At 41.6% G+C, this 12965-nt stretch overlaps 1 protein-coding gene across 1 annotated transcript in view; it reads right to left on the bottom strand.

Annotated features, from left to right (window-relative positions):
* FNDC1 (fibronectin type III domain containing 1) overlaps positions 1 to 12965 on the bottom strand; it is an 88408-nt gene that overhangs the window by 34311 nt on the left and 41132 nt on the right. Inside the window, exons 5-10 of the mRNA XM_083732037.1 lie at positions 12206 to 12313; positions 9286 to 9474; positions 5139 to 8201; positions 3927 to 4045; positions 3719 to 3830; positions 2708 to 3064 (exon numbers count right to left, since the gene is read on the bottom strand). Of these exons, the coding sequence (XP_083588163.1) occupies positions 2708 to 3064; positions 3719 to 3830; positions 3927 to 4045; positions 5139 to 8201; positions 9286 to 9474; positions 12206 to 12313 (3948 nt within the window). The remainder of the gene's footprint in view (positions 1 to 2707; positions 3065 to 3718; positions 3831 to 3926; positions 4046 to 5138; positions 8202 to 9285; positions 9475 to 12205; positions 12314 to 12965) is intronic.

Here is a 12965-nt window from a genome sequence, read left to right as displayed (position 1 = left end):
ATACACACAGAGAGAGAAATCAAATTCCCAAATATTACTTAGGCAGATATCACCCTAAGCACGTACATATCCAAAGCAAGAAGTCTGTGCATGCTTATTCATTAATTTTGGTTTGAGGAGCAGCTCTGATCACATATGTGCACTTGCACAAACATTGTGTTCCACAGAGCAGACTCTAACAATGCAATATATGTGGAAAGCCCCTCACTGATGTTGGAGCTCCATATATGCCTCAGAGCTCCCATGGGGCTTGAGATCAGGGATGCAAACAAGAGAAAAAATAATGACATAGACTTGGATAACATTTAGCTGCGAGTCCTGTACGACCTGGTCCCTGTTTTCTGTCTTGCTCATTCCCACCTCGCCTGAGAAAATTGGGCTCTGACTGACTCCAGCTACAAAGGCAGCGGTGGCAGCTACTGATTTAAATTTCATTTCAGTTTTGGTTTTAGTTTATTTATATGCCACATTTCCACAGTGAACTATGCCAAAAGCAGCTCTCAACACACACCAATCAGAATATGTAACATTTGAAAAAAAATCCAATTCCAACAAACTAAAATAAGACAAAATCAACAATTCAATTTTATAATAATATTGCAATGTGCAGAGAAAATCACAAAGGTATTTACTATAACTTGGTTTGGTTCAGATACAATGTATGCAATTGTGCAATTGACTTCCAACAAGCACACAGAGCGTGAACAAGACTGAGTGTATGGGGGTGGGGGGACTCATTTAATTTCACTACACAGGTGGTGTAGTGATAATAAAGGTTTATTATGTGTACAAGGGTTCATGCGAAGCATTATATTTGAAATACTAAGGTATTCCTTGGTGCCGGACAGTTGGCTGTTATTTAGTTCCCTCTGAGTGGAATAGGGAATGTCCTAGCAACTCTCAGCATCCTTAAGAAACTACAGTTCCCATGATTCTTTGAGGGGGAGCCATTACTGTTTAAAGTGGTATGATACTGCTTTAAATGTATAGTGCAGATAGCCCCTAACAGGCAAAAGAACAAAACAAAGTGCCTGGATTCATCTGGGAGGAAAGGTGGGATAGAAATTTAAAAAATATATTTCCTGCACATCAAGAGGCAAAAACAGCCTGCCTCAGCGGGGACTGGATCTTCTCACCTGACTAGGTGGTTCACAGCTGGCTCCCTCACCTCTCCTCCAGAGAGCCCGGCCAATAGTTCTAATGAACCATAGTAATTTCATTCAGATTTATTTATTTTTGAAACACCCTCAAACAGAGATTACTCACCTAGTACAAATTTGGAGAGAGGAGAGTCATTTCCTTCTTGTTTTTCTTGCTGAGATTCTGCTTCCTCTTTCGGGTTCATGGTCAGCTGCTCGGTTCTTTCCTTCTAGCCTCTTCTTTGTGCTCCATGCTAATCCCGCTCTTGTTCCTTGATACTAAATCCATTTAGTGGCCATTTTTATAAGTAATTCCTTAAGAGTATTTTATTATCCGGCTAAATGCAGGAAGCCATTTCATGATGTGGTGTTCCAGGGTGAAGGCATGGATATATAATACGGATGGATATATAATACGGATGGTGACAAGATAATACACATTCAATGTCCTGACTGCCTTGATATTTATGGAATGGTTAACCTATCATAGTGCATCTTTACAATCGTTGGTTTGATTCATTGGTCATTTCCCTTGAAGTCTCAAAGTGACTTGCAAAAATAAAATTTCAGTACAAAAACAGTCAAAACTAGATTAGCAACACTAGAAATGATCAAGTGACCACTTGGTAAATCAGTCAGCTGTACAGACTTGCCAAATCTTACCACACTTCTCCCCACACCCTTCAACAAGAAATGGGATTCACCCAACTTCTTAACATCTGGCAAGTAGTGACATGCACTCCATGGTAGATTACCACATCGTAAATGGTGGGCTCCATGATGGTAGTGGCAGGGATACAATATAAAGCAGAGGATGCTGACCTCAATATCAGGCCTGGGGAATCCATGGCCCTCCAGATGCTGTTGGACTCCAACAACCATTAGCTTCAACCAGCATTGGTCAGGGATAATGGGAGCTGTAGTCCAAAAAACATCTTACAACCATAGGCTCCCCTTCTCTGTTCTATATGATAAACGCATCATTTAGGTCAGGGCCTTACCCTAATGCAGTGGTTCCCAACCTTTTTTCTTGGCCATGCCCCACCTATGCACCTCTAAAATCCTGATGCCATGACATATGTCTTATTATTCAAAAAGTGAACTCCTGTTCACGTGGAGGAAGCCTCAAAGGCCATTCACTGTTAAAAACTCATTCTCAAATTGCCCCCCTGTGGAGCGTGTGCCCCAAGTTGGGAACCATGGCCCTAATGTCTTAACAACAAAGCAGCCGGCAGGTTTGTGTGCTATTTTGGCATACCCACCCAATAGTCATTAGGGATGAGATTTAGTTTTACACAACTAAAGACCAGGATGTGCTTCTCCTCCTGGTTTTAAAGGATGGTATGCAATATTCTTCCATCTCTGCTAACTCAAGCAGCATAATGATTCATCACAACAGAAAACAGGAGGAAATGGGAGGGGGCACATCTTGGTTTGTTGCTTCATCCATGGCCAGTGTTCCTATAAGGTACCTGTCACCCAAATCTTACCTGTCTGCACTGCTACTAGAACTATTTAAATAGAAATACCACATATATATACACATAAACTAGCATAAAAGTCAGTACCTTCAGAATTGCATTCAGGCAGACCGTCAAATCCTAACACAATATTCCCCTCTTCATCATACTCTGCGTAAGTCCCAGGCGGGCAGGTAGGCTGTGGTTTCTCAGTTGGTGGCTCAGTAGTTGTTGGTTCAGGAGTGGTAGGTTCAGGAGTGGTAGTAGTAGTGGCAGTAGTTGTCCTCACGGTGGTAGTGGTGGTGGAAGGAGTGGTTGTTTTTTTAACCATTTCAAGGCCTATCAGGGGCTTCCCTCCAAGGCTGATGATTGGTTTATCTTGTGCATTTGCTACAGGTTTGCTAAATCTCCCATGCCCAAACAATGGCAAACCATCTGGGCTTACTACAGGAGCTCCTTTGGAATCTAAAAGAACAAAAGAAGACAAAAATTTACCTCAGATACAGTTAATACCATGAAGTTTTGCTTCGTGGCCTTTGAGGGACTACTGGGGCGGGGGCAGAGGGATTGTTAGAAAGAATAGGTACATACTTCTGTTGCAACAAAGCTAGCAAGATGTAGGGGCCGCCCTGTAACTTAAGAAGAGACACGCTGAATCAGGCCAAAGGCCCATTTAGTCCAACATATTGTTCTCACATGGGCAAACCATATTCTCATGGGAAGCCCATAAGCACGACCTGAATGCAGAAGCACTCTCCTCACCTGCAGTTCCCAGCAAATGATATTCATAGGCATGCTGCATTAGTATCTAGAGAATACCAAACACACATACAATTTCCCATCTTTTTCATAACTTTGTATTGTATAGATTGCTATGCCAATGGGCTCTCTTCAGCTCATCAGATAGAAAAAGTATCAAGTAACTCAATAGAACAGGGATGGGGAAGATGCTGCCTTTCAAATGTTGAACTGGCCTGGCCAGCATAGTCAATGGTCATGGATAATGAGGGGGTTTGAAGTCCAGTGACACCTGCAGCGCCACAGGTCTCCCCTCCTGTGTTACAAGAATCCATGCTCTGAATAACCCACATTCCGCCCCGTGTTTATATTGCTGCTTACCAACAATAGTCCGGCCATCTCCTCCTAATTTCACTCTGAGAGGTTTCCCCTGGGAATCTTGGAGGTACCTTCCTTCAACATTCAGCACCAGCCCTCGGTCAAGATCTACAATCTAAAAGCAATGTGTAGATTGAAAGGCTCTCCAACATGAAATAATATAACGTTAAATCTTTAAAGTATTTTGTATTTTCAAATAAGGTCACCCTACCCACTTTATTCCTTGTGGACCATTTATTATTTTCTGTCCATTTCGCTTTCCATTAGTACCAGGGACTACTTTATTATTTTGATCTGGTTTTGTGGTTAGATTGGGCCTGCCACCGTTTCCTGAAATATATACAACACAAAGCATGCATTATCCATTACTTTGTCTATACTCTGTCCATTCAGTAAAATTATAGTTCCAAATATTTATAATAACACAATATATATTTATTTAATAAAACTGGTATGCTATAAAACTATAAAACCCCAAAGCTGTTTAATAAAACACATGTTAACATATAAATGTATTTTATATACATACTTGTACAATATATTCATTTATGAAATAATGCAGGTATTCCATTGGGATGCAGGTTTAAAAAGCAACTTGCAGTGATTCTAACAGTTAGCATACATACACTGATTAAACTATATGAGCCCAATTATATTCAGTGGGAATAAACTGGATATATGTCCAACACACTGGTACAGATTTGTGATTTTTATGGTCTGACATTAGGGACCACTACGATTTTACTATTGGCTTCTTTACACATTATATTTAGGCATGGTCAAAACAAAACAAATTCCTTCCAGTAGCACCTTAAAGACCAACTAAGTCAGTTCTTGGTATGAGCTTTCGTGTGCATGCACACTTCTTCAGATACTTCAGATACACAGTATTTAGGCATGGGATATTCTTATGTCTTAGTAGATTTCACCTGCGGATGTTTTTTGTCTGTTTTTCATCAAAATTCTACATACTAGCTAGATATACAGAATTTGTGTGACTAATAATAAATCAATTTAAGGAATAAAATTCAGTTGACCTATCAGGACATACCCTGAATAAAACTATGAAAGTCTCTGAATACTCACCCACTAGTGATCAGGTCTACTTAATGTTAGGTTTGAATTGAATAATCTTCTGCAGAAATAGTGAATTAGGACACACTAGTGAGACGTTATGGGAGAAATGGCCAGCTGGGAGCAGTGAGATTTGGGGATGGGCCAAAATGAGGCAAGGAATTAAACAGCCCCTTAGCAAAGTAGGTGAACTGATAGACAGTTTTAGAACAAAACTATATCCACTGATGAGATCTCAAAGCACAACGTTTGGGAGCATCTTATAATAACACATTTTCTCCATAAAAGGATTAGGATGGGAGGAACACCCAGTTAACAAGCATTAATACAAGCATCACCAATGCATTACCTTGCCTGTTAGGAAGCCTAAGCTGCTGTCGTTGAGAAGGGTTGGATAACCTTGAGTTTTGTGTTCGTTGATTGGAGGACACTGAGGATGAAGAATGTGTTGGAGATGCAGAGTGACTGGGATGAAGCTGAGAAGATCCAGAAGTAGAACCAGAGGAACGTGGTGAAGCCAAGTTCACTTTAGGCAATGTATTCAGTTTGTTAGAAGACTGGGAAGACCTAGAAGTTAAAGCAGTAGATCTACTCAATGCAGTGTTTGATGTTTTAGAAGTGGGCTGTTCCTGTTCCTCCTCCTCATCTTGTTTGTACACTTCCTCATCAGCAAATTTTGCTTTGGGGGGCAATGCAGGGTTTGGTGATTTACTTTTATCACCAGCAACATTATTATTTAGGCTTTGACTGCCCCTAGAAACCGAAGAAGATGGCCACTTTGCTGCTGGAGATGTTGGATTTTCCTCCATTTCTGACTGGTCATAATCCTCATAATCATCATCACTGTTTATCAACTGATGTGTTTTAGAGGATGACATTTTGGGAGAAAGTTCAACTTTTGTTGGGGCTGGCTGCAGGAGTCCATATTTTTTGTCTGTTTGAGATCCTGTCCTAGTAGGGACTCTGGAGCCAGATGGATAACGGGGCACTGAAGGATGAGTTTGTCTCAGAGAAGTTGAGGGTGATTTTGAAAATAAAGAAGTTTCTCTGCTGAAGTGATGGTCTTTGTCTAGGTCTCTGTTAGAGGTAGATGCTGGCTGAACAGATTTGGATTGATGGGGAGATGGCACTTTATATGCATCAGATGTCTCTTCACTAGATGCAATAATCTTTGACCCAGTATGTTTTCCTGGTGACAGACCTAAACCTCTGGAGGAGGTTAAAGACTCTCGCTGAGTTGAAGATCTTTGCCCAGATTTACTGGTCTGAGACTCAGAATGCTTTGCAAGAGAGCTGGTTCTTCCCTGAGATATTCTCCTAGATGGAGAGACTTCTTTGGCAGGTATTGAATAAGAACCCTTCTGTTCCTCTTTATCACTTGCCTCTTTATAATAGTTTCCCTCCAAACTGTCATCATCTCTGTCTTCTAGTTTTTCATTACTCTGGTGGGATGATAGTGTAAGGTGGCTTCTTGAATGTTGTGACTGATCAGTTGATGCTTTTGAGGAATAGATGGTTTCTGGATGAAGAGTTTTACGGGATAAAGCATGAGACCTTCCCATTAATGGTTTTTTAGACAAAGGTGAGGCTTGCTTTGACTTAGGAGATGTATCTTTGCTCTCAAGATGGTCAGGTTGATATTTAGACGCAGGAGGCTGTAAAGGAACTGACTTTTCCATAGATGTCCTTAATAAAGAATCAGAAGATGGAGATGAGCCTCTGGACCTTGAACTATGGCCATTTGTTAACTGAGAAGAAACACCAGAATGATGGTTTGTTCTGGTTAATGAAGGGGATTGGCTAGACACCGAAGACACAGCATCAGAGTGTTGAACTTTGAGTGAAGAATCTATATCTGTAGCTTCTCGTTCTTTGCTATAGTTTTCTTGTATAACTCTGTGATGATTCTTAGATTCAGCCAGAGAACTCCTCCTTTTGGTATAGTCCACTGAAGAAGATTGTTTAGAAAAGGATGGTGAATAAGCATTAGGAAGAGTTGAAGGCAGAGGACTTTCATCTTCATCCTCCAGTTCTTTGTCTTTATTGGAACTGGACCTGTGATTACTGCCTGATGCCAAACGTAAACTGGACTGAGGTTCAACCTTTGAGGGCTGTGTAGTAGAGGGGCCTTTCGGGGGTGGAGTCCTGGTACCATACATATTACTGCCTTTGTTGGCAAATCTGTTGGCAGTAAGGGCTGATCTATATTTGAACAAATTAAAGCGTTCAGATGCAGACAAACTTGAAGAGGACCTAGAACTGAATCTAGAAGATGGCCTTCTTCTGTTCTCTTCATCTTCTCCTTCATCATTTTCACCATTATTAGCATCAGAACCTTCTTTTCCTTCAGCCTTACGTTTAGCAGATGAGCTATGTGAATGAGGTAAAGTATGAGTAGCAGCAGCAGCAACCGCAGAAACTCTCGGATCTCGTGGCACATGGCGGTTAGAGTGCAGGAGAGGCCTCGTTTGCACAGATGCAGATGAACTGCCCTGAGGAGAAGAGAGCCTAGAATCTGGTCTTTGCTCTCTTTTTTCGGTTTCTTTGCTTTTATCAGTGTCAAAAGCATCACTGGAATCAGGGGGAACTAGTTTATAAGAGGGATGGGGTGAATGACTTTGAGAATTTGAGGCTGCAGATGATACAGAAGGAAGGAATGGTTTTGTGGGATGATTCTGAACCACCTTCCGAGATCCAGATGGCTGCTGATTTGAATGTGAAACTGAATGCTTAACTTCTGGAGGTTTAGGCTTTTCCTCTGAACTGTCAACTTGATCATTACTTTCATTATCAACCGGCAGATTATCCAGCGTGATTTCATGGGAAGAAGGTAGTTTAGAGCTGCTCTGTCTTAGATTTTTTTTTTCAATTTTGGGATAGTTAGGAATGGAAGATAATGAAGGATGTGGTGAGAGGGAGGGTGGTGATGACCGACGCTTATCAGTGCTTGCCTGCCCTGTTCTTACAGGTGTGCGTGACCTATGAGGTGTTTTACCTGAGGAAATGACAGAGTGCGAAGGTTTAATTGGGGAGTGTGACTTCACACTGCTCTTAACATCCTGATTTTGTGGCTGCACTGTTGCAGCTTCTTTGGAGGGATTGTGGTCAACAGTGTCTTCTCTGGAGAGAGAATCAGTTTCTAGCTCTGCTCCCTTTCTAGAAGACACCTGAGACTTGGTAGGGACTCTGCTCCCAGCTAGGAGTTTATTCTTTAAGTCAGAAGCAGAACTTTTTGAATCTCTGCCACCAAGAAAAGTGGATGAATGACCCAAAGTTTGCTTAGAGGAAGAGGACGGTGATGAGGCAGAAGAGGTGTGAACAGAGGAAGAAGGTGCAGAATTCTTAGATGCTTTCGGTTCCAAATCCGCTTCGATATTTGTTTGTTGATCAATATTTGATTCACCTATATTGGCTACAACAGAAGAGAGGGGCAGGGGGAGGGAAAGAGATTAAACATAGAAATCTATAAAAGTAACCAACTGTTATTAAAAGAAAATGAAAATAGCTTGCCTAATGAAACATTCTGGCAGCAATCCCAAACCATGTTTTAAATTATGGTGATTCAAAGCCCTTGTCCTAAATCTACGGTTCTCGTTCACACAGTCATGGAATAAACACAGTAATGAATATTCATAAACAGTCAAAAATGGACAATTTGAAATGTTATGAGGTTGCATTTTAAGACAAAATTTTAATTTGAAATGTGAGGATCTAAGACTTATAAGCTTTTTCATTTGTTTTGCTTTTTGCAGGAATCAGTTGTGAAATGTCAACAATTAAATGCCACTGCATGCCAAAAACCAAATGCCACTGCAGATCAAATCTATCCATCTCAGAGACAAACAGAACAATTCAAACCAGGAAGCAGTGAGGTTCTCAATCAACCGCCACATCCCAAGCCCTGCAATCTCATGCCAGCCAGGGTGCAAGGACTGTGGCTCGGTGCCTGGAGAGACACTGCCAGGCAATGCACAATAATGAGTGAGATGGACCTTTGTCTTGGTAAATGGTCATTTCAAACATTCAACAGGACTGGGAAGCACATATAATATATATATGAAATACTTTAAAATTGTTATGCCAGTACCAGGCTGGTCCCCTCACAGAATCTGCAGGGCTTTAGATACAGTAGAAGAAACAGTAGTGGTAGCTTCCTACCTAGCTGGCCAAAGCTAGGGCCCCCATGGGTGGAACCACCCCACCTTCCAATTTGGCAACAGCCCTCTCTGCTAATGGAGGCCAATGTAGAGGTGACTATTCAGCATCCTAACCAGCCATCAACACAGATTGCACTCTAAAGGCAACTGTAGAATTCTGATGAGAATGTCCATTTCTTCACTGAAATCTAATATACTTTAGCCAACTTGTAGAATGTTTACATGGCCCACCCACCCCAAAGTCACCACTCCAGAGCGATCCAATGGCTTTTAATGGAACATAGGGCAAAATAGCAAAGAGGAAACTGGCTGGTTGAACTGTGGCAACATCATACTTACTTGCTGGCATGGCAACACTGAAGGCTTTAGACTGAGGCCCTTGGCCCCTCCTGTTTGCGGCACGAATTTTGAAAATATAGCGCTCCCCAGGCTGCAGATCTTCCACTAGGGCGGATGTCGTATCTCCCGGGTAGGAAATGGACTTTGCTCCGAAGGGCTTGAGAGCGGGGGCGTATGAGAGAATGTATTCTGAAATGATTTGGCAGACGGTTGGAAGGAGGAAACTGAAAACAATCCTGTTTCCAGCGGACAGACTGTATGGGTAGGATGAATTAGAACGTGCATTACTAAAATTAATACACTGGCAATGCACGTCAAGTCAACAGCTGGGGCATCAAAGACATCATATACTTAGTAAGTTGAACAAGCATTCCATCAGCCATTTTAGTTGCAAATGTCCAAATATATTTAACTAAATACCCAACTCTCTCACTCACTATTTATCGTTTATATTACCACCCCTACCTTGGACACCATAAGATTTTGCAAATAACACAGTGAATCAGCTGTTTATTAAAATAATAAGAGTTGATAAAAGGCACATAGTCCATAGCTATATATTAATGCTGATGGACCTATGGCCCATGGGCTTAGATAGGCTTGCCAGGCCTCTGAGGTTGACCTGCCAGGCCATTTTCAGTGAACCATGCCCACCTTTCCCTGGTTCAACATCATATGCCATCAAACATGGGAAGGTTTAAGCCAGATGTGCACTCTTAACTCTTCCAGCTATTGCTTGAAGTGTCAATCATTTGATATCTTAGAGCCTTACACCTCATCCAGCCCTGAATGTAAAGATAACCAAGAACAGCTCCATATCATTTTTAGAGTTGCATTTAGATATTACTATTACCTTTTAAAATTATGAGTTGTATCCAACGAAGTCGTCCCCTTCACACAAGTACTTCTGCTTGCAAAACAGAACTTCTCTTTCCTCTTCTCTCCCAAATCTGTTGTAGGGGTTCGACCAACCCTCTGGAGCAGATTTGCAGGAGGTAGGGAGGGAGAGGACAGGGAAGAGAAGTTCTGTTTTGCAAGCAGAAGTCAAGGTGCAGACGAGATGACTTCACTGGATACAACCCAGTGCCAATAGCAATGAAGATGTGCTCCTTTCTGCACTGCCAAGGTAAGGCAACAAACTACAGGCAACATGAGAGCAGCCCACACCATAGCTGCTGGCTCCTCCTCATGCCAGCATCACCCCTCTCAGAAACTGGAGCACAGCTGACACAAGGCATTGGCACTTCCTCAACAGCATGGGAAGCAGCAGGGCTTCAGATCAGGAATCAATGAGAAGAGATACAGCTAACTGGAGAAGGAAGGCAATAGGTAGGTTAGGAAAGTATTTTTCCTCTCAGTTGCCACTTGACTCATCTGGAGCTTGTGCTCACAATGCTTCACTTTGGAGTTTGGCTTCACACCAGAAGGATATGTCATTTTGGTTCTCTCTGTTTCTCATTTTCCCGATCTTAAATTCTCCAGTTTTCTGCCACAATTTGTATTAGTTTTTAATCTTTGTGAAATTTCATCAGCATTTTGATGTGAATTTCTTATAATAAACACATTTCTGTATGTAGTTTTGAGTAACGTACACATTTTTGCAAGCAAACCATTTTTCTAATAGAATTTGTTTTCACCTATGTATTAATTTTTATACACCCTCCCCAATATATGCATTTTTGTAAAAGCTAGTTTGTTGGAGGACAGAACTGCAAAATTAAGAGAAGTGTGAATTTCAAAAGAATACTGTATTTTGGTTCCCATATTGCAAAAAGTGAATATTTGACAGATTTCCCTTTAGATTCAAACTGAATCAATCAGTTTGTAAGAGACATTAATGCCCTCCCCCAACTCTACATTCACCCCAAAGAAAGATCACATGAAGCCCTCCACTCCACAACTGATTTGCTGTGTAAAAAAGCCTCCTCTGCAGAATTTAACTCTGAATTCTTGATCCCACAGCATCAGCCCCCTTTCTGCAGTACCAAAAGTGAAGCAATTGCTTTGCATGAGCTGCTGTATTCAGAATTTGCTTCTGTATATATAAAAAGTGGTGCCTATGGTGATAACTCAAAACAACAGAAAATTCAAAATAAAGACAAGTGGATAATACTATCTTTGAAAAATATAGACTCTACCAGCCGTTTATAGGACACATAATATCACGGCTTGCCAGCAATAGCTACACGGGGCACGTGTTCTTCCAAAATAGGCAATATTTGGATAGATGAACAAAATTCATCTAGTGATAACAGAAGGAGTCAGAGTATCTATGCAAATTAAAAATAGACCTCTCTTGTGGCTGCTTTCACCACCCTGTATAATCCAGTCCCTTCCAGTTTAGCATTCTTGACGCACACCTTGGTTCCATGCTGGTCTGTCTGCACAACCTTCCCCTCTATGTGGGGTTATGGTGTAGAATTTGGAACTTGCCCATAGATCATGCTGATGGCTAGAAATGTCTTGAACAAAAGTAGCAAAGAGAATCAAGCAGTCAAAGAAAATCTGAGGGATTGTGGCTCAACGAAAGTTACGGGAATTCTCTCTTATTGGTCCCTCACAAAACTAAAATCCATGGGAGAGAAGGAATTGACCCTTGGCAATTCTGGCTGTGGTTGATGGGAGTCAGAGTTCAAGAAGATATGGAGAGCCACAGAACCCCCAGCCCTGGACCTAGAGCGGAGCAGCAGGATTTTCAAGCCACAAACAGAAGCTGAGTACATTATAGCCACTGGATTTTCAGGATTGAATATGTGGTTTCCTTCATCTTTGCTCAGCGGTTCTACCTGAGCTGGAACTTAGAACCTCTCATGCTAGTTTGTTAATTTGTTAATGTATTAATTGCCTTTCATATTAATTTCAAGGTGATTTACAGTTGTTCTGCTATACGTACAGTAAATTCTATGTGGCCGCCACCTACCTTTCACTTTTCCTTCACTCTCTGGAAGAGCATCCCAGGTAGCAGCAACAGTTGCTGTTTTGCCTTTGATTGGCCAAACATTCAGGTTTTCTGGAGCACCAGTGGGAGCTGTGACATATACAACAGACCAAAAAGGAAAAGGGGAAAAGGAATAGTGAAAATAAGCAATGGATAAGCAAATCCAGATTCTGCAAAACACTTTGGAAATGGACTAAAGCAGCCTTCCCCAACCTGGTTCCCTCCAGGTGTTGTTGGACTCCATGATCCCTGAGCCAGGATGTTCCATGGTAGGGATGATGGGAGCTGGAGTCCAACAACAACTGGAGGAAACAAAGATGGGAAAGACTGGACTAAAAGAACCCAAACAAAACCAGCCTCTTTTTCTTACTTGTGTGTATGGCACTGACACCACCATACACAAATGTTCATGTGAGTTTAGGGCACAAATGAGACATCACAGTAAAATGTACACCCAAAATAGTAGAAGTACATTTACCTACTCCTCATTCTCTATTATGCCTGTCAAAACTTTCCCATGCTATGAAGTTTCCACATTTTCTGACCACTTCCAAGGGCCAATGATGTAGAGTGCGTTGGGGACAGAAACAAAGAATGGTGTGACATCACAGCACGAGTTATGTGATATTAGATATTACAGTAGAAGAGAGGGGAGCAAAATGATTGTGGCAGGATTCACCTGACGAGTCCCATCAGTGGAAGCCCTGTGCAATGACTTCCAGGTGTACAATGGGGCTTTCCC

Source organism: Podarcis gaigeae (genome assembly GCF_964106915.1).
Source record: "Podarcis gaigeae genome assembly, chromosome: 3".
NCBI lineage: Eukaryota > Metazoa > Chordata > Lepidosauria > Squamata > Lacertidae > Podarcis > Podarcis gaigeae.
Note: the sequence above shows the minus strand (reverse complement) of the source record. Positions and strands in the feature narration are given on the sequence as shown.